Source organism: Falco punctatus (genome assembly GCF_963210335.1).
Source record: "Falco punctatus genome assembly, chromosome: 4".
NCBI lineage: Eukaryota > Metazoa > Chordata > Aves > Falconiformes > Falconidae > Falco > Falco punctatus.
Genome location: NC_137583.1, coordinates 33,377,886 through 33,399,727, shown reverse-complemented (window position 1 = coordinate 33,399,727; position 21,842 = coordinate 33,377,886). Strand labels below are relative to the sequence as shown.

Sequence of the window (21,842 nt, the reverse complement as noted above, 5' to 3'; positions counted from 1 at the left end):
GGCCAGATATTGGTGGTGATGTCGGGCTTGGTGGCCAGATATTGGTGGTGATGTCGGGCTTGGTGGCCAGATATTGGTGGTGATGTCGGGCTTGGTGGCCAGATATTGGTGGTGATGTCGGGCTTGGTGGCCAGATATTGGTGGTGATGTCGGGCTTGGTGGCCAGATATTGGTGGTGATGTCGGGCTTGGTGGCTTTGTCAGGTTTGATGGTCAAAAACTGGTGATGTCGGGCTTGGTGGCTTTGTCAGGTTTGATGGTCAAAAACTGGTGATGTCGGGCTTGGTGGCTTTGTCAGGTTTGATGGTCAAAAACTGGTGATGTCGGGCTTGGTGGCCAGATATTGGTGGTGATGTCGGGCTTGGTGGCTTTGTCAGGTTTGATGGTCAAAAACTGGTGATGTCGGGCTTGGTGGCCAGATATTGGTGGTGATGTCGGGCTTGGTGGCTTTGTCAGGTTTGATGGTCAAAAACTGGTGATGTCGGGCTTGGTGGCCAGATATTGGTGGTGATGTCGGGCTTGGTGGCTTTGTCAGGTTTGATGGTCAAAAACTGGTGATGTCGGGCTTGGTGGCCAGATATTGGTGGTGATGTCGGGCTTGGTGGCTTTGTCAGGTTTGATGGTCAAAAACTGGTGATGTCGGGCTTGGTGGCCAGATATTGGTGGTGATGTCGGGCTTGGTGGCTTTGTCAGGTTTGATGGTCAAAAACTGGTGATGTCAGGTTTAGTGGGAAAAAGTTGTTGGTTTTGATGGTAGGTTTAGTTTAAGCATGGAAGGCTTACATCAGTAAGCTCTGCATCTGAAAGACAAAAAGGAAACAATTTCACATAAAACTATAGAATCATTGACATTATCAAGTCCAACCATTAACCCAGGACTGCCAAGTCCATAACTAAACCCTGTCGCTACGCACAGCATCTATGCATTCTTTTAAATACCACCCTGGGCAGCCTGTTCCAATGCTTGACCACTTTCAGTCAAGAAATTTTTCCTAACACCCAACCTAAACCTCCCCTGGTGCAACTTGAGGCTGTTTCCTCTTGTCTGGTTGCTTGTTACCTGGGAGAAGAGCCCTACCCCCACCTGCCTACAGCCCCTGTCAGGCAGCTGTAGAGGGAAATAAGGTTCCCCCCGAGCCTTCTCCTCTCCGGACTAAAACACCCAGTTCCCTGCATAGCTTCCCAATGTCCTTATGGTCCACTAGAGTTGCCTGCTCCTTCTTCCAAAGGTCATAAACTCTCCTTTTTCCCCCGCTGAGTTCCACCCAAAGCTCTGTCCAGCCAGGCCAGTCTTCCTTCCCACCAGCTTGTCTTTCAGCACATGGGCACAGCCTGCTCCCGTGCCTTTAAGCTTCCTTCTTGAAGAATGCCCAGCCTTCCTGGAGCCCTTGGCCCTTGGGGACTGTCTCCCAAGGGACTGCTGACCAGGCTCCTAAACAGGCCAAAGTCGACCCTCCAGAAGTCCAAGGTAGCAGCTCTGCTGCCCCCTCTCCTCAGAGGATCAAAAACTATCATCTTGTGATCACTGTGCGTAAGATGTCTCCGACCATCACATCACCCACCAGTCCTCCTCTGTGAACAACAGGTCCAGGGAGGCACCTTCCCTCATTGGCTCACTGGCCAGCTGCGTCAGTTATTTTCCACGCAGTCCAGGAACCTCCTGGACTGTGTCCTCTCTGCCATGTTGTACTTCAGTGGATAGCTGGTAGGCTGAAGTGCCCCACAAGAACAAGGGCTAGTGATCTTGAGACTTCTCCCAGCTGTTTGCAGAATGTTTCATCTGCCTCTTCATCCTGTCTGGGCGGTCTGTGACAGGCTCCCACCAGGATATCTGCCTTGTTGGCCCTCCTCCTAAACACTCAACCCTGCTGTCCCCATCATCCAGCTCTGGGCAGCTGGAACATTCCCTGACACACAGAGCTACCCCACTGCCTCTCCTTCCTCACCTCTCCCTTCTGGAGAGTTTGTGGCCATCCGCTGCTGCACACCCACGGTGCCAGCCATCCCACCACACTTCTGTGATGGTGACTATGTCATAGGCTTCCTGCTGCGTGATGGCTTCCAGCTCCTCCTGTTGGTTGCCCATCCTTTGGGCATTGGCACAGATGCACTTCAGCTGTGCTGCTGACCTCGCCTGCAGCCCTGCCATGCTTCCCCTAGGCTCATCTCTAACCAGCTTTGGTTTGTTCCCTTCCTGCTTCAAATCTAGTTTAAAGCCCTCTGGCTGAGCCCTGCTAGCTCCTGGCCTAGGAGCCTTTTCCCCTGTGGGGCAGGTGAAGCCCAGCTGTCACCAGCAGGCCTGCTGCCATCATTTTGACCCATGGTCAAAAAACCCCAAAATTTAGCCGGTGATACTAGGCCTGGAGCCAGGTATGGATCTGTGTCATCTTCTGATGACACATTGCATCGTTCCCTGCAACTAGCAGGATAGAAGAACACACCACTTGTGCTCCTGAGCCCTCAGCCAGTCGCCCCAAGGCCCTGAGGTCTCTTGATTGCCCTCAGGCTTCTTGTCTGGAGGTCAGCACTGCCCCCCTGGCAGCCAGCAGCAGCAACAGGCAGAGGGCAAGGGCTCCCTTGCGGGTTCGGTCTGCTCGGCGCATCAGGCCCTCCACTTCTCTCAGAGCGGAGTCAACCATGACAACCAACTTTTTTTTTTTTTTTTTCCTTAGCAGAGCTGGCCATGATGCACAGGGGTGGCCGCCTTTCCCTAGATGACTCCTCCAGCCTGGCCAGGGTTTCTTTACACTGCCGTTTTCCCGGCCCTGAGGCTCCAGAGCTGCACAGCTGTTGTATGGGGGTACCTCAAGGCAGGCCAGGGGGCGATTCCCGGCTTCTATTCTTCCTCATCTCTTAGGACCCCTCCATCTGCCTGGAGGCGAGTAGGCAGGGGACCCTCCGCTCCTTGTGATGTGCCCACCCGCTGCATTTGGCTCTGTGATGGCAGAGAGCAGCTCCACCAGCCTATACCCCTCTCACGCTCCCTGATACTCCTTAACCCTTCCACGGCCTCAGTCCTCAGGCTGAGCAGATCACCCACTGGTTGCGCCTCATGCAGGTGTTACCCCTGCCACCCCCTGGCAGCAGCAACAGGCTCAGGCAGTGCCTGCAGCCCCCAACCTGGGCAGCTGCATCTGTCTGTGGGCTCTGCCTGGGTCACCACAGGCCTTCTGGTGCTGCCTTTGCGCAGAGTGGAAGCCACAGCTAGGTTTCTTCTAGGGGGGGCAATGACCACCTACTGAATGACCGCTGCTGGAGCACACCTCTGAGCCATTAGGGTGACTATTGTGCACACTGCCGTGCTGTAACATGTAGGAATATAGGAAATTAACTGCTCTAAACCAGCTCCTTCTCCCATCCTATCTGGATTTTTCTTAAATCACAAGTTAGCACTACTAACCATTTTCATCATTATTAATGAATGCAAAGTAAAGTGAGTCCTGGTGAGAAGGCACAACCTAGCAGTTCCTTCTCTGTTGTTCCTGGTCTGCCTCTGGCTTGTTTGAGAGGTTCAGTACTCCCTAAAAATGCACTGACAAAGCAGCTTTTGTTTGAGATTAGATTCCATCATTCAGAAAATCCTACTCGAGAGCCATTTTTTCCAAAAAAGGCTCACTAACCTTCCACAAGATGACACTAACGAACATCCACAGACTTGATGAAATACTAAAATTCTCAAGACAAGAAAATTGCTTTCCACAGCTGTCCTAGCCCGCTTGTGTCACGAGTAGTATATCAAAGTGGGGTACTGTCCTATTTATCAATGAACACCCCTTTCACCTACAGGGCCCAGTAATCTTAATGCTCCTGACTTCCGTAATGAGATGCCAGACATTTACTTTCTTACAGTACTTTTGACTGGTTAAATAAAAAAAAACAACCAAAAACGAGTTTGCCATCTGCTGGCCAGAGAATTCAAGAAAGCCAAATCAGTGTTGGAGCAGATGTCTTCCTTCTGTTTGATTCCTGATTTATCAGCTACAACTGAGACACTTTTAGTGCAATAAGGATTATTTTGACATTAGTATCATTAAAAAAAAGTCTATTTTTACAACAATAGTATTTGAAAGACCTCAATTCAGTTGTCCTTAAATTTTCCGTGTTAGAGAGATAAAAAACATACGAAATTTTACAAGAAGAATGTGTGAACTTCCTCTTTGCCTTAAGCAGACTTTTTGGTGGAAGAATCTACTGACTGTGGCAGTCTACCTCAATATGGAACGCACATGAAATTTTTAAAAATTAAAATCTCTTCCAAGATTAAACTTTTCCAAATTGTGAAATGCATTCAGCTATAACGCAACAAGATAAAATTCTTTTGTTTTCTATGGCAGAATGACATTTTCAACATTGGGCTATTAATGAACAGGATTGTCACTGACTATTAACCCAATTCTTCAATTCTGGGTAGGTATAAAACGTAGAAAAATTAAAAACAAAACTTCCTTTTGGATAGTGAGCTGTCATCTTCAGGGATTATCTGTAAAGAGTAAAATAGATGCGGAGGGAGGGACTGGTGCTTTATTAAAATACCTGAGTAACTGAGACTGGCTTTATGTCAGATTATGAGTATTTCAGAAGGTTGTATTTTTATTATAAACACTTCTGTTCAGAAAACTTTCAAGGAAAGTGTTGTCAAATTCGATTTTAGATGTTGAATTTGTTGCAGTGTGCGATCTTCTCTGCAGAATTCTAAAGCTATTTAATTTAAACCATATTATCTGCTGAGAGCCCAAGTCAGGTTTAATGACAGACAGTTCAGTCTAAATTCATCAGGCACTCAAGTCTATATTTAGTTGTTTTTATAAGAAGCATCAAATGGACTTTTTTAATATTCAAAATTGGGAAAAAGCCGTTTCATCAGCCCACTTCTCTGTGTTTTTAAGCCTATGATAACAGGAAAACACCCACAAGTAAATAAAACAATAGCAGGAATTTAACAAACTCCAGTGTTAAACTGAAGTGTCCTTGGGAGGGTTAACAACTGCACTTAGAGGAAGGCAGAACTACATCTGAAACAACAATATTTCAGTATCATCACCAACTTATATTACTCTGAATAAGCAATCGGCACTGTTTCTATGTTACGAAATAGCTGACCGTAGAATTTTATTTATGTCAGCTACTCTGGCAGTCTTTTTTAGGAAGATGGTGTTTCACTACAATATTACTCCTCCTGTCTAACTACTAGATTCTTTTTTGAGATACAGCTGCCCAAGGTTTTTTTTCCTAGTTAAGTTGGACTGAATTTAATAAAGCATCTTGCATCTCCCCACTTGTCACTTCATCAGATCAAATTACAATTATTTGCCCTCCAACCCCTTCACAGTTTTACTTCAGATTTTCTTTCCTAGCAGTCATTTGAAAATGGAAAAGACTATCAACTTTTTTTATATATTAATGCAGACTGTTCAGACACCATCATATCAAAGCAGAGGTTTCATTACCCAAGCATTTAAAGATTGTTTTAAATATCATTGTCTATGTAAATAAAAAGCAGTCCTGCAACCATCCTGTGGTCCCTTACCTTTAACATACTCATTGGATTTGACGGAATTGTAGTTCTTGTAGTCGCCTGCAGCAGAAAGCTTCCCTTCCTTGCAGAGTTGTTTACTGCCCTGGTTTCTGTATTGCTCACGTAAATAGTCGCCTGGAGGACAGGACTCTGCCTTCTCCCATGTTTTCTTCTGGAAGCGATGATCTAAACACTCCAACAAGTCTTTCAGTTTCCTCACATGTTTCTTCTTTTTCTTCTTCTTCTTATGTTTGCGATTGTCATTATCAAAGTGGAGCATAGAGACATCCACATCATTAAGTCTGAAGAAAACATGCAAGTTAAAAACAGAAAAACAGATATGGCACTTGATGCATATATGAAACATTACTTAATTTACCACAGGTGACGACTTGCAGAGTGTCAGCTATTTTGTGGCAATTTCTGCACATCTAACTTAATTTAGATGCAGGAAACTTAAGCCCTCAGATTGAAGGACAATAGGTCCTGGTTTGTACACAAATCTTTAACAGAGGCTACATGTGGAACATGTGGCATTAAAAAAATAAAAATTGTAACCTAATCAAGAACAGTGTGCAGATGTGATTCTAACTACATGGCCCAGATCTAGTGTTCTAACACAATTCAGCAGTATCTTTCTTATCGTCACTTGACTACCCTAATGACATGATCCCAGCCAGATTATGCTATATCGGTAATTTAGAAACAATTTTTAAAAGACAGACATGAGAAACACCCAAAAAAGAATTAGGAAAAACTGATTATGCTGGAATCCTTGCTTACTTGTAATCCTTGTCTCGATGTTTGTCTTTGGACTTCTTTTTCTTCTTGACCTTCTTGTATTTTTTCATTCTTTGGTCATCTGTCTTTCGGCATTTCTTTTCTATTTCGCTTCCGCTTCCTTCTGTGTCGGTATATTTTCTTTTGCCATTTCTCGGTTTTTCCTTCTCATTTTCCCGGGAAAAGTCCTCAAAATTTGCATGAGCTGACACGGGTGGAAATGCATGCCTTTCACGAGAATATTTTTCAGGTTGCTGCGGAGGGCCTGAACAGTGATGCAAGCTCGCCCTGTGGCTGCTGAAGTGATGTGCGTTTTCCTCCCTAGAAGGTGTGTTGTGAGCCCATCTGCTTTTGCAATGATAATCCTTGTGTGACCTGCTGTTGTAAGCTTGACTTGATTTGTCAAAGTCTTTATCACAATGAGAGGACTTCCTCTCTCTACCCTCTCTTGTTCCATGAGAGGAATAATAATCGTAGTATCGACATTTTTCCCATCTCCGTGGTTCATCTTGATAATATCTTTCTCTGCTCCAAGTTCTCTCTCCTTTGGAATGATAATACCTATTCCTGTCTTGTTCTGTTCTCTCTCTGCTTCGGGATCTATAACGAGGATATTTTCCTGAGCTTTTGCCATTATTTGGACTGCTTCTTTCATTATGGGAAGATCTGTACTTGCTTTCATTGCAATACTCCTGCTTATGACGATTTTGCTTATGTGTTTCCACACTGCGGGAGCACCTCCTCTTGTGGGAACGATCGTCTGATCTGCTTCTGGATTGCTTCTCCTTCTCTTCAGTGTCAGAGTACTGTCTCTTCTTTCGGTAGTGCTCTTTGTCAGTTTTTTTAGTCTCGTGCATTTTTTTCTTATATTTTTTCCTATGTTTATCATCTTCACAGTTTTTATTACTCAGTCCCTCATTTTCTCTAGAAAATTGACTCTCCAAAACTTTATCCAGCTTTGTAATAGAAGAGTCATTAACAGGTGGTACCTCTACATAGTTATTAGAAATGTCCTTTGTATCTTGGCATTTATCTGCAATATCCAGAGATGCAACAGGTTTTTGAGAACTACATTCGATGTCAGACTTTATAGAGGACATTTGGCCTAATTTCTCTTCGCTCTCAGGAGACTCTTTGATGTATGAAGGATTTTCTTTTGAAATGAGTTCAGGTTCTTTTGCTCTTGTTGGTTTGTCTTTGTCTCTACTGTCTTCAGATTCACACTGCCCAAGGAATTCATCTTCAGCATCCAAAGATTTTTTCCTGACCTTGTGCTGACCATTGATATTGGGATGCGCATTATCAACTTTTGTTATAATACTTTCAGCAACTTCTTCTTTGGTAGAAAAGGTTTCAGAATCTGATTGAGTAAAAAGTTTCTCAACATCACAGCTAAAATTGGAAGAAATCTTCCTGGATTCTTCATAGGCAAACAGTGCTTCCATCACTACACTTTCCATAAGAGCATCATTCTCAGAAGGTTTCTGAGGTCCAGGGACACTGCACAAAATAAAAACATGTCTTTCACTTGAAAAAGTCCACTTAAAGGATGAATATTAAGAGTAAAATCCCCTTAAGAATTGGTGGCTACTGGAAAACTCTGACAGACATTCTCTTTAGAAACCTATTTCTCACACTTTCATCAGCTCCCAGAAAAGGTGTTTTTCTTCTCTTGATTCTACAAGTATTGCATTAAAAAGAACCCACACCCAACATATCTGTCTCCCTCTACTTGCTGCTCTGAAACACAGCAATAGCCAAACCCACTATATTTGCTCTTCCCCTAGCTAGGAAAAAGTAAACGTGGATTCCGCTCTCTCCCCAAAATGGGAGAGCAGACGGTGGGAATTTACATTCACACATCCTAGAATGGAAAAGAGGGAAAGAGGAATAGAAAAAGTAACCCAGGCAACTGAAAAAAAAAAATACATCAAAAAACATTTTATGAAGAAATGAACATTTTCAAAGAGGCATCTGCCTGTATTTAATAACAGAGTAATATATGCTCAATACTCATGTCTGCAACACTAGAGGTACAGTGTGGAATTCTTTGTGCCGATTTAAATCTTCCTATTAAATAGTATTAATAGACAGGTAAAACAAACTTGTATGAAATCTTGTATTAGTCAGTGTACTCATTTTACCTTATTTGCTCTGATAAGCTGTGCAGCTGGCTGTATGCGATAGATTCTAAGATCACTTCTTGAGGAATCGGTGACAAAGCTACAGGTATCTACAATTAAAACACAGGAGGTAACAGGCAGGAAAAAAAATACTATCTTTAGCAGAAAACTAATTTTCTACTTTTTTTTTGTTTGCAGAATTGCTACATTAGATAGGAATCAAGATCAGTTCTAAGTTATAGGTGTTAGCCCCCTTTTACATGTCACCCACTCACACCCCCAAATATATTTCTGAAACTTACGAAGTATTATCTCAGCTGAACTCTTTAAGTTGACACACAATCATATGTCAGCTCAGCTCTGCAAATTCTTATGGCGTAACAGCATAAAGCATTACAATGAAAACTGCACTGTGTGTTTTTTCGGTATTTCACACAAATTAGGGATGTTATAATACACCATAGGCAAGAAATTCTAGATGGAAAAAAACATAACTCACTGTTTCGAAAAATCCATTTGTGTTAGAGAAGAAAATCTCAGAAGGTTGAACAGGTTGGACTTGGCAAAGGGAATCATCAAGTTTCAGTCCATTTGCTTTAGATTCATTATCTAAACTAATAGCACCATTTAGTGAATCATTTTTTGGCAGCTCACGCTGGGATCTTTCTTCTTCAGCGCTTTGAGAGGAAGAATGGGAATTCTGCAACGCACAGACCATCTTTCCAGTCAAAATTCCATTAGAAGATACTATGTTGCAATTCCTTTTAAACAAGCCCTTCAGCTCCTCAGACTTTCCTGAAGATTCTGCACTGTAAGGGACTGCGTTCTCAGAGCTGAGTTTAGGATTTCCATTCATTGCTGGCTCAACAAAAATTTCATTAGGAGCTTCCTGTTTGGACATGTTAGTGACAACTGACATTGTAGATGCATTTGAGGTAGACTCTGCTGCAGAAGAATTTGTAATTGTGGATGAAGGAACAGGCTTGCTTAGATCCTCATTTTCCAAAGAACTGGTACTAGTGTCAGAGTGTGACACACTCTGACACACAGGCAATTTGTTATGAATACTGATAGTGATCTTCTGGTTTTTTGATGGCTCTGTAATTGAAGGCCTGTTAATTGACCAGTTTTGAATACAAGCTGTTGGTGGAGCTGAAGATGGTCTCTTTAGGGTGATATTAACAGTATCCTCTTTTAGGGGTCCATTTCCATTTAAACGACTTGAATTCTGTATTTAAAAAGATGACATTGTAAGATGGGTATGTGCAGACACACAGCCTTTAAAAGTTTTAAAAGATGAGATTCTCCTACTGAGTATTTCAACATATAGCCTCAACACGTAAGTTTGTATTGGAAGGGGGGTGTTGTTTCTTCTTAAGTCCAACAAGTGTGTTTAATTACTGCTTTCGGTTCACTGCATATCAGTATCAAATGAGCATTACTTTTGAAACCCACCCAAACAATTTAACATTGACTAAATCTACTCCCAAATTATTTATTTTCCCCTTTAAACACTCCCTGAAAACACTGGAATAATTGTTGTGGTACTCAGGTACAAGACAATTTGTCTTCACTGTCTCTGCTCAAGTGACGGGGTGGGGAGTATCTTAACTTTTATATTATTATTCTTTAAGCATTACTAGACTACTTTAATTGTCTCAAGAGCGTAGCTTTTAGTGCTTTAGAAAGCCGAGTTGAAAGCATAAAGTAATGGAGTAGCAACAAAAAAATCCCACACCAAACCCCACTATCAATTTGGTGCCATTATCTGCCCCCTTCAAATTACCTTAATCATATGAGGAGGAAGTCGTGGTCCCATATATCCAGCCTGCTTACTATTAGACCCTCGCTGACCAAGGAATGAACGGGGATAAGACGGTGCTGGTAAGTAAAAAGTACGCTCTCCAAGTGTCAAATCATAGCGCCTTGGGAAAAGAGCAGTGATGTTAGTAGAGTTTTTCTTTCAGCCTATTCTTGGATTATATAGAGCCCCATCCTATAATTTTATAGGAACAGTTTATATGACACAGAAGACATATACAGATGACTTTACCCAGACTACAAACTGCAAATTGTCTGCCTACAATGACTACCCTTTTCAGAGCAATAAACCATCTATGGCCTTAATTTCTCCTCTTTTCTAAATTAGCCAGCCAGCTACCGAGAGCAGATATGTAGCAACGTACACAAGTGCAGCAGTTTAAGGCCAAGCAACAAAAGATAATAAATGACATGGGGAATTTCAGGTTAGACGGAACTGAATTATACAAATAGTAATCTTCTTCCAGGACAGAAAGAAAAACACTTGAAAAGAGGAAAAATATCAATAACAGGAAAGTAAATATATTCTGAACACATTCAGTATTTGTTATTACCTGATATAAAAAAGTACATAAGCTTGCTGATTGAGGACTGTTTTGATATCAGAAAGCTCAACTGAGGCATCGTTCATTCGATACCAAAGTCCATTACCGGCCTGCAAATAAAGACAATGATATCTTCAGATGAATTGTATGTTTTCCAAATGACATTACAGATAGAACACTACAGAACAAAACAAATCAAGACATACAATGCAACCTTTTCCCCTAAAACCAGTGGTTACCAGTAACATTTTAATTTCTTTGTCAGCACAGATTTTACTCTGTTAGAAATCAAGCTGATGCCTACCTTTATGAAGCAGAGATAGTGTCCTGCATTACAGTTGAAACCACTATGTACGAGAACTGCATATAAAGCATAGAAGAGTGGTTCTCCAATCGACTGGGACATATATGCTCGAAGATCCAAATATTCAGGGTATTTTACCTCCTAAACACAGACCAAGAAGATTAAAAAATTATCCTGATATACTTCATCGAGTAGCCGGAGAAAAACACTACTAAGACTGCAGACTAATATTATAGGATTCTTTTAATTTATTAATTTTAAAATACTTATAAACAACACTTAAATAATTAAGTTGCAGAGAACTGTCTTCTACAGAATTGGCTCTTCAAGAGTAAGGCAGATGCTTATAGTCACATAGGAACTTCATTTTTTTAAAAAAGAAAGGAGTCGCCATAGTTATTATATCAACTTTTCTTAGACTACAGTTATTATTCTATAGTTATTGGCTGCAAACGTTAACAACTTTTAAATGAGTAACCGTCTTTGGGAAATCTCCCATTCCAAGAAGATGAAGTTACATTACAGCTGTAAATATACCTTGTTGATCTTTCCACCTGTGAAATTTGCAAATCTTTTCAGCGATATTGTAAGAACATTGGAAGAACGATGTATCGTGTATCTCTTTGATGCAGGAACCATCTTTTTACACCTTAAAAACAAGCACAGACAAATGTTTTAACAGCATATTCTTTTTGCCCTCCCCAAAGTCAAACAAGTTTTCATCTCTCACACATGCTTATGCTATTTGAATGATATTTACTTGCATAATATTTTTTCTTTTCATAAATCCATACACTGCATTTCAGGTTTGTTAATAGAGAGAAGATAGCAGGATATAAGAGGACAGCTCTACAGAACAAAGAATAAAGGATTTAGAGCATTATATTTTAATAGCCAAACAAGTGTCTGAACATGTATTTTTATTATGCCAAAAAAGCAAGGCTTCCCAATAACTCAGAATGAAGGAGGACTAGGAATCTCTCACATCACCGAAATGTAAGGCAAGATACCATCTCTTGTTATACCAAAGTGGCTATTTCGAGCATTGTCCTGGGCACATTCTTTCAACTTTCTGCAGGAATGCCAATATTAAAAGTGGAACAAGACAGTCTCAGTCCTCAGAACTAGACACTGCAAATAATTCCCCAAAGCATCAGTATCAATGTAAAAAAAAATTACTGGAAGGAAACAGTCATTCTGTAGGATGGAGGCACTGGACAGTAATAAGTCTTCATGTCCTTTGAAACAAAATTGTTAATTCTAAGTTTGTTGCATTGTGCACTCAAAGGGCAGAGGTACAGAGTAATGAAATTCAACCACTAAGCACAGCCAATGACTGAAACATGCCAGCTTACATCATCCAGGAAAATGCTGTTGACAGTTAACAAACAGAATTATTTTTTTCAAATTCTGATGTCAAAATACAAGAAAGAGAATTCCAAACTGATGGAGAATGCCTATGAACAAAGAAGAGACCCACCCAGACTAAGAAAACAAAAGTTCTATAAAATTCTATGAAACTTGTAATTAGATACAAAGTTTTGAGGCAGTAATCTTCATTAGAAAGATTAATTTTTAAATTCACTAAAGGACTGAAACTTCTGGTTTTGTGTGTGACTAAACTGATCACACCCACATCAGTGAAGGATCATACGATTCAGATGTGAAGTGCTCACCACAGCCACATTACTCTTCCTCAGCCATAATCTGTAAACTATGAGAATTCTTCCTACATTACATGTTGCTTGCTAGGATCCACAAACTAAAATGAACCTGGGATCAAACTGTTGCAATAGCCTATTGGATGCTCTTTATTCAATATCTACATTCAAATATACTAATTAACTTATGGTTTTCCAACAACAAAGAGCAGTTTATCATTTAGAAGGATTGAACAAGAAATGTTACAGAACTGAGCCTGGCAGTCTGCTTTTCTGAGTTTGAATAACAACTAGTTTTGCCAAAATATCTTATGCAAACATCCAATGCTGTTACATATGTAGAAACATTTTACATATTGATCAGCATATAGGATATCTTCACTCCATATGCTTTCACGAAGCATAGGTTACATTTAGAGTGGCTCATTTTAGACAACAGCAGTCTGTTCACATTCACTGACACCTAACTAAGGCCTTCAGGAAGCCGATGTTGCCTTCCACACCAAATTGTCCATAGCTCCATGCTTCAGCTCACCACTACTTATCAGACATGCCCTTTTAACTTCTGGCTGTATAAATACTTCAGCATGCACCTTCACACTTAGGAAGGCTGACAAGCCCCAGTGTAGACAATACTAGGAATAAGAGTCTAATATGAGCTAACAGCCACAATTCTTATATTTCCAAATATTCAAACAGAAACACAAAAATTACTCAATTAGAACCCAATATATTATTTCCCAAGCTTTGAATGATTTCAAAGTATTAGTTGTAGAAACAAAACTAAATGAAAGAACAGAGAGCTGTGTCTTGTTATTTCTAAACAAAGTAAAAAAAAAAACCTTACGCTTTAAGTCATGCAATATGTTAAATCTGTATCTTGTATTAAGATGTAATTAGTAATAATCTTACTTGCTACATTTATAGCTATTTTCACCGTCCAGTTGTTCTGGTTTCACAAATTGTTCTAGAGCTTTGGTGACAGATGTAACTGCCTGGATGAGTAAGAAAGTAGAGCACTAAGTCACTGGAAATGCAAAATTTCAAACACTTACTAGTAGGTTACAAGAGAACCTTGCTAATTCATACTTAAGTGACCTACTGTGAACCAGCAAACACTATGAAGTAGGCAACAACAGAATACACTGAGCATTTACCTCATTTGAAAATGACTACTTTGAAATAAATTTTGTGGTGCCACAGACGGCATCTGTATGGTATGCTTTAGCATCAATAAAGAGAACAATCAAACCCAACAGTCTAACAACAGATGTATACTAAAGTAGAATAATTGAGAAGTATGATAGTATCATTGTTTATGTACATATAACTACTGTTTTTTCAGCTTAAATCCAACAGCAAACGTTGAGACCATTTACATGGCTCCTACCAAAGTACAAATCCTATCCACTCCCAACCACCACCAAACTCTTTTGTTTTAACAGTGTAAGTTTTTAAGTAACATGACTTTTTTTTTTTAGAAAGCTCTAAAGTCTTTACACATCTCAACACATATTCACATAACATCTTACCTTTATATCCAAAGTAATATCAAGGAATGGCTCGTACGTATCTGAAACTGCTTTGCAGTTCAAGCACTTTACTGGAATGAAAACACAAATGCTTAACAATATGCAAAGGAGACTGACTAAAGTAATATGCATTAATAATTTAAATTTGCACATTTAAACTACAAACTCCTTTACTACAGACAGACAAAAAGACACAGACCAGTTTGAAGGACACTAAGATTTTTAGGAAGTACCTCGGGATCTAAGATATCCTCCAAATATTTGATAAATAAGTGTGGTGGCTTGAGAAGATCTATCCAATCTGGAAAAAAATAAAAATAAAAAAAAATCAGACCTCAGAAGATTTAAGGCACAAAGTTAACTCTTCAAACAGTTTTTCTTTTCATGAAAACAAAGGACAGATTTTAATTTATGATAGTAAATAAAGGAGTAAGAGGGGCTAGAGAACGTTTAAAATTAGTTTATGCTTACTTGGTGCTTCCATTCAAGCAAGCTTTCTGCAAAGCATCAACAGTGAAGCACAAGAATTCATGTGCATCCTCTTGACTGCCAAAATGGAAATGTTTTCCTATTCCTAATAAATGAGAAGGTGGTTATACTTATCTCATATAAAACTAAAGAAAACTCACATTTCTAAAATCTCTCTTTAAAGTATCAAAATAAGTTTATATGCATCAAACAATTCTTTGAATTTTATTTTAAAAAATCAAAAGATAAAACCATCTAAAATTACTTACTTTTAAGGCCATTAATAACAGATGTAGGTTTGATGGCATTATTAGAGCAACACAGGACCTGGTTAATGTGAGTTTCCATCGTGCACATCATACAGAAGCCTTCTTCATGACCTGAAGAGTAACAGAAAAAAGCATTCCAGTCTAGTCAAATACACATTGCTACAAAAAATACCCAAACAAAAACAGCACAACAAAACACCACCAAACTAAAACAAAGAAAAAAAAAATCTTTAAATTATAGGTACAATGTCCACTCTCCATCCTACATTCCCTTCTCCCAAGCTGTTAAAACCCCAACAGGTTTGTGACATTTTATTACTCAGAACTGTATAAGACAAAAATGTTAGTAAAGTCTGTATAAGTAACTATTGCAATGTCATTATTTTTTTGCAGGCTGACAGGAATGTGAACTCCACGACTGCAGATTATATGAGGAAACAATATTGACATTGATGATACAGCACTAAGAGAAAATGTGTTATTTTCAGCACACTGCTGTCAGGTGAGTTACATGACAGAGCTAAGAATCCTCTGGGAGAAAGGAAAGATTAAAGTATGTGTTAGTATTTCTGCCCTCCTTTTTTCAACAGAATTCTTAACCAAAATGATTTTTATATATGGTAAGAAAACACAGTTACATTTCTAAGAATAAATACTAATATACCAGACTAGAAACCATACAGGTGCCTTTGTAAAGACGCAAACATATGAACATGAGAAGAGGCTCCTAGGATTAAATTCAAGTAAATTTGATAAAAATGAAATTCAAAGAACACAATTTCAAGGATTTAACACCCACAAACTTATTTAGACTATAATCAGTCTAAATTTTAATACAGTCTCACACAAGTTTCTACTTGAGTTCATAAGAGATAAGCTTGTAGTGCTTTCTAGGGTGTTATTTTTTTAATGGGTCAACAGCAAACATATGCTTTATCACAGTATTAATGCATTACTGTATCCAGGCTCTGACAACTAAGACTCTACGATGCCAACATCCTAAATTTTATCGCCTTTCTACTAGCAGGAAACCCAAATGCCAAATGTTCATCAAAAGCATTACTTTACAATGCACTTCATTGATCACATTAAAAACAATATATATATATATATATATATATATATATATATATATAATTTCTTGTTTCAAGTTTTACCATAGTGCAATAAATGAACAAATCACTTAATATGCTCTTCTGAGACCCCTGTTAATATAATCATAGGCTCATTTAGGTTAGATATGACCTTTAAGATCATGTTCAAAGCCACCTTCTACAGATAAAATAGGACAACTAAGAGTTTTCTTCCCAGAATCACCGTTGTTCTTTCTTCTTTAGAGCTGTCCAACAGATTTATAATGATGTTCGAAAGTACTCACATGACTGGGTGTGTTCAAGAGAAAGCATGTAATTGGCGAGAGGAGGCGTGTAAGTCAAACACTGTAGAGTAGAATTAAGAAAACACGTGTTGCCGAGATTCAGCAGCCCAACTCCAACACTTTGTTTTTGTTGCCAATCCATGCATATTTTCTCAGGTGGAAAAAGAATCCTCTGTGGCGGGGCAATTCCATCGTTAACAACTGCAGGAAAATCGTATTTTAAAAGAGATGTATTGCTTTTGTTTTAAAAAGGCTATTTAAAAAGCAGCATTCTGCAGAAGCACCCAGAGCAACCAGCTATACTCCAAAACACAAAAACATATGATGCACAGTTTTAGCACCACCACTTGAATTTGCTTGTCAACACACTGTTTTGGACAATGGTTTATTCATCTGTTTTAATTCTTGTAATGCATGACAAAGTACCACTCTGACTTCAGTAACTGTTGCCAGGTTTCTTTCCCTCTCTAGTCCTTAATCTGATTATTAATTCAATTATTGTTCTTTTCCTTATTGTAACTTAAGCCACAAACTTACACTTCTAATTATACAGTAATAAGAACCAAGACAGAAAAATGAGCAAGTAACTAGAACAGAAGGTAACCCTATAGATACCAGATCTCTTCCTATGCAGTGTTACCATTCAAAGACTTGCAAATAATGGAAGCCATGAAGTGCAATAGTAAAATGTACCTTTCTCTGCCTAACAGAGAAGACCTAGGTAAATCTGTGTATTATAAAAAGCTCCCCATAATTGATGGTAACTAGACCAAAACTAAGTTACAAATAGATTGTAACTAGATAAAACTAAGTTTTGCAACACCAGTCCTTTCAGTTGCCTTAGGGGATTCACAAAACTGAAGTCTTTATTTGTCATAGTCCCATTTTATAGCAATGTAACAAATAAGAACTGCATTTTCTACTTCTGTTTTAAGAAAAAGGGGGGAGGACCAAAGACACACTTACCTAGATCTCTTTGGGCAAAATGCTTAGATTTTTGAGATGATCTACAATAAATAGCACCTCCACGTCCTTTGTCCGCAGATACTTTGTTTGGATCTTCTCCAGGTGGTACCCGGCCCAGATTTGCAGTGCGTGATGACATGATTCTAATACGGGGCTTCTTAGGTTTATCAGATTGCCCTGATGAGGGTTTTTTAGGTTTTGAAGATTTTGGCTTGTTAACTATGGTCATTGTTCATCTGTAACAGAGGCGAAAGTGCTGGTTGACATATGAACGTCAAAAAGCATTCCAAAAAGAAAACAACAGGATAAATCCTATCACTTAGTCTCAAAGAAATAACTTGAAGAACTAAATAACTAATAAGAATTGAAGAAACCAATCAAACAAACAAAAAACCCCAAACCCAACACCAAGCCAAAGCTAAACGCACAAAGCAGAATTTTCCATCAAAACAGTACCAATGTTACTTTTAACTTCTGCAGAGCTGGGGACTGATGACACCGCTTACACTTTCATGGGATTTAAATCCATCACAGTTATGAAGACCTTTTTTTTATTATTATTTTTAAAGGAGCTGTGAGCAGTGCTGGCCTGTTGAGATCCAGGAGGAGTTGTTTCCACTCCTGGGAACCACACACCACTAAGACACAGAGGATGGGATATAGCTCTGAGAAATCCTGGGAAAGGAGAGCAAGAAAACACTTGTAAATTTATTTCTGCCTAGGTTTCCTCTGACCCTCCAAGAAATACTTGTTTGGATACAGTTTTGGTAGCAGTACTTGTGGTTATTTTGCATCTATCATGTTTACAACTCTTACTATCAACCAAAAAGTTGAACCAAAAAGCATCTTTTTCAGTTCTACTTATGTGAAGCTGTACATTTTTCCCCTGGCAAAATGACAGGTGAATGCAAGCCTTAAAAAGGGAATGCTGAATGTAAAAGAAATTAAAACAAGCCCTCAGCCCTCAAGGACAAAGGCAGTAACTAATATTAAATCCTTTTTAAAATACTGATTAGGTGTCAAGATGATACCACTTCAAATACCTGTAATTGCATGTACATAGTAAGACACTGAATAATTGCATGATCAATTACCAATTTCTATATGCACATTTTTGCTACTACCTTATATAGTACATAGGGCCTTTTTAAGTTTAGGGAAACTATAAACTTAACTGAGGGCTTAAAGCATAGGCTGCTTTGTTATACTGGAATAACTGAGAACAAAGCATAAAGCAGTTTCTGCTTTATGGCCCAACTTGATTGCTACTGATAAAACTTAAGGTAGATGAAACAAAATACAGTAAATTAGAGAACTTACAGTCCCACAAAAGACAAATTATCTGTGAAGCCTTTAATTATATCTTCTTCCCTTTAAATTTTCAAGTTAAAATGCACTCTATAAACATTTTCCATTTCTGAGAAGTTAATACACAGAAGTGGAAAATTCCCTTTCTTTTTACTGGGAAATGAACATCTTTGTCTATTTGGAAGACTAAGATGACAGTTCTTGGGCCCAGTGATTTTCAGGTAAAATCCAGTCCTCAAATTGCCAGTGGCACCTCCGATTGAAAGGGAAAGTGTTTCAGCAACATATTTAAAACATATTTGCGAGACAAAAACCAGAAGCAAGCTTGCAGTGAAAGGCAAACATGAATGTCGCCACAAAAAAGTCAGAGCGGTATATAAACCAATGTGGTAAGCCTTATGTATTCTTAAATTTATTTTTGACAACTGACTGATACATTACCAGGTTATCAGGCACTGTACAACAACAAATACCAGCGCTAGTAAGAATAACTCAGAGCCACCACTTTTTCAAAATATGCCAACATCATTCTTAATCCCGATGTAACACCTCTTTGACAAAGAAGTACAAGAACTACACACACCGATATTTTTTCCCCCTCTCGTTGTTGAACATACATAGAGATGCTGTTCCTATACCACTGCTGAGTATAAATGTACACTGTCATGTGTACGGAGCATTCATTTCCCCATGTCAATGGCCAAAAGAGACTTTTCCCGGTATGATATGGAAAAGTAAAGCAAACAGAACAGTTACTTTCCTCCCATGTGGAGTTCTGTAGCAGCATCGTTTAGTTTTTTTCAGCTACCTCATCACAAAACACATCAGTTACGACACGGATCTAAATATTTATGTTTGGTCTCGGCTTTGCATGCAGTAAATCACAGCTCCGGAAGATTTCATACAAGATCCCATTCACAAAAACGCGTTTAGGCAGGGAGCAGCGATTACACGCTTATCTCATTACAAAACAAACATTTTCAGCAGCGATTGTAAAATAATAATACACACAGGGGAAAAAAAAAAAAAAAAAAGAAAAGCTAGGTGGAAATAAGGAGTAATAAGAAACTACTATGGCATATATATGAAGACCAGGACGTTTACGCCTCTGGATTACAAACTACACTGCCACACGGCAACACTACTGCAAGGAAAATGATAAAAAGATGGAGAAAACCCCAAGCGCAGCCCCGCCGCGCCAGTTTGACTTTCATTAAAAAAATAACCCAGCCACCAAGGCAGGAACGGCGGCATTAATCCTCACTTTACCTTTAACTGGGAGCCAGTTGGAGAGGGAAAGGCAGGGAACCTCCTGGCCGCACTCTGCTCGCCCCCCGCTGCCTGGTTCCCAACGCCCCGCCTGCCCTGGGTCACCACGGCCCCCTCCTTTGTAACGAAACAATCCAGCTCCAACGGCCGCCCGGTCCCGGCGCTACAGCACCGACCCGGACACCCCCCGCCCGGCCTTTCCGCAGGGTCCCGGCAACGCTGCGGCACCCGAGGCCGGGGGCTGCGCCCCAAGGCCGGGCACAGCGCTCCTGCACCCATGTCCGCGCTGGTGAGCGGCAGGAGCCCAACGACACAAACCCAAACCGACAGGCAGGCGAGGGGGGCCGGGAAGCGGCGCTGGGGGAGCCGCCGCTCCGCTTCGCCCGGCCTCGTCCTCCTCCCTCCGCCTCACCGGGCGGCCCCTCGGCCGCCGGCCCGGCTGGGGGAGGCCCGCGCCGCCTCAGCGCCCGCCCTGCTCGCCCTCCCCGCCCCGCGTTACCTTTCGGAGCCTTGACCCGCGTTATCTTTCGGAGCCCCGACCCGCGCACCGCTGCCGGCCCGGAGGCAGGACCGCTACTGGCATCGCCGAACGGCGACTCCGTACCCATGGCAACGCGCCGGGGGGGGGCGGAGCGGGGGGCAGGAAGGGGAGACGAATCGAACCCCGACCCTCCGAGCGCGAGGCGGCAGGCCCCGCGGGGAGCCGCCGCCTCGCCGATCGGGGAACGACGCCGCGGGACCCGGGGCAAGGGCATCCCGGCCGCTCCCTCCCCCCGCCGGCACCGGGACGTGGGAAAGCAACGCCGAGCCCCCGCGCCGGCAGGAGGAGGAGGGAGAGGCAGGCGGCGGGCGGGCGCCGGCGGGACCCCGGCGCCTAACGGAGGAGGCGGGCGCGGAGCCGAGGCATCGCGCCGGGCACCGCCGCCCCGCGCCGCGCCGGGAGGGGGCCGGTCCCGCCGGCCCAGGGGGTGGCGGTGGCGCCGGGGCTGGGTCCCTCCGCCGCGTGCTGGGGACGGCGCCCCGCCCCGCCCGGGGGTCCCACCCCCTCCGGCTGCCCGCCAGCCAGGAGGGCAGCGGCCGAGTGCCCGGCCGGCGCCCCGGCGGGGTGGGCTGGGCTGGGCTGAGCCGGCTGCTCCCGCCGGTCGCTTTCCCTTCCCTTTCCCGGGCCGGCCCCTCCCCCCGGCCCATTGATTTCCAGGCAGGGAAGCGCACGCCGCGCTACCGGGGTCTGCCAGGCCGCCGCCAGGCCCGGCTCTCCCCCCGCGGCTCCATTACCTGGCTCGGCCCCGCTTGACTCGGCGCTGCCGGGTCCCCCTCGCCGCAGCCCCCGCCTCAGCCCGGCCCGCTCCGCCTACTGTTACAGCCCGTCGGGGAACAATGACGTCCCTCCGCCGGCCTCTTGCATCCGGGGCCCGGCGCCGGCCGGGCAGGCGGGCGGGGGGAGGAAAGGAGGCGGCGGCGGCGGCGGCGGGGGGGAGAAGCGAGCTCCTCCGGGTCACACGGGGACCAGCACCGCCCCTGTGCCGCTGCCGGGAGCCGCTAGAGGGGGCTCGGCGACCCCCGGTCAGGGCGAGGGGCCGGGGGCGCGGCAGCGAGAGGGTCCCCCGCGGGGCTGAGGGAGCCCCGCCGGGCGCTGGGCGGGCGGTGCGGGGAGCCACGGCTCCACGCGGGGCTGAGGGCGCTCCGCCAGCCCCGCTGTCCAGGGGGGCACCTCAGCTGCCCGCCGCGACGCCCGGGGACGAGCCCCTGCCTCAGCCGTAGCGTTCCCGCCCGCTTCTGCCCTCCGGGCCGCGTTCACCCCTCCCCGATTTCACTCCCTCCCCTTAATGTTTTATCGCCCTGCGCTCAAAGAGCGCCCGTAAGCTCTGGCCCGGCCCCCCCGGAGCCGCCCACAGGGAGGCGGG

General features: G+C 42.6%; 1 protein-coding gene across 1 annotated transcript; it reads right to left on the bottom strand.

The window, feature by feature from the left end:
• Positions 1-684: 684 nt before the first annotated feature.
• On the bottom strand, positions 685-21,353 carry USP42 (ubiquitin specific peptidase 42). The gene is made up of 17 exons (XM_080384238.1): positions 21,214-21,353; positions 17,362-17,597; positions 16,396-16,596; positions 15,018-15,128; positions 14,752-14,854; positions 14,514-14,581; positions 14,281-14,351; positions 13,661-13,743; positions 11,625-11,736; positions 11,088-11,228; positions 10,793-10,893; positions 10,204-10,342; positions 8,917-9,645; positions 8,439-8,527; positions 6,298-7,794; positions 5,527-5,816; positions 685-799 (listed from the first exon to the last, which is right to left on the bottom strand). Exons 2-17 carry the CDS (start codon positions 17,588-17,590, stop codon positions 759-761), a joined length of 4,005 nt encoding a protein of 1,334 aa, XP_080240364.1. The 5' UTR covers positions 17,591-17,597; positions 21,214-21,353; the 3' UTR covers positions 685-758.
• Between the last annotated feature and the right edge of the window lie 489 nt (positions 21,354-21,842).

What these genes read in the sequence shown, in the direction of transcription:
- USP42 (XM_080384238.1), bottom strand. Translation starts at nt 17,590, where the DNA reads ATGACCATAGTTAACAAGCCAAAATCTTCAAAACCTAAAAAACCCTCA. An exon ending in TGTTATTAATGGCCTTAAAA is followed by an intron (nt 14,855 to 15,017) that starts GTAAGTAATTTT and finishes CTCATTTATTAG; the next exon opens with GAATAGGAAAACATTTCCAT. An exon ending in ATATTACTTTGGATATAAAG is followed by an intron (nt 13,744 to 14,280) that starts GTAAGATGTTAT and finishes TTACTCATCCAG; the next exon opens with GCAGTTACATCTGTCACCAA.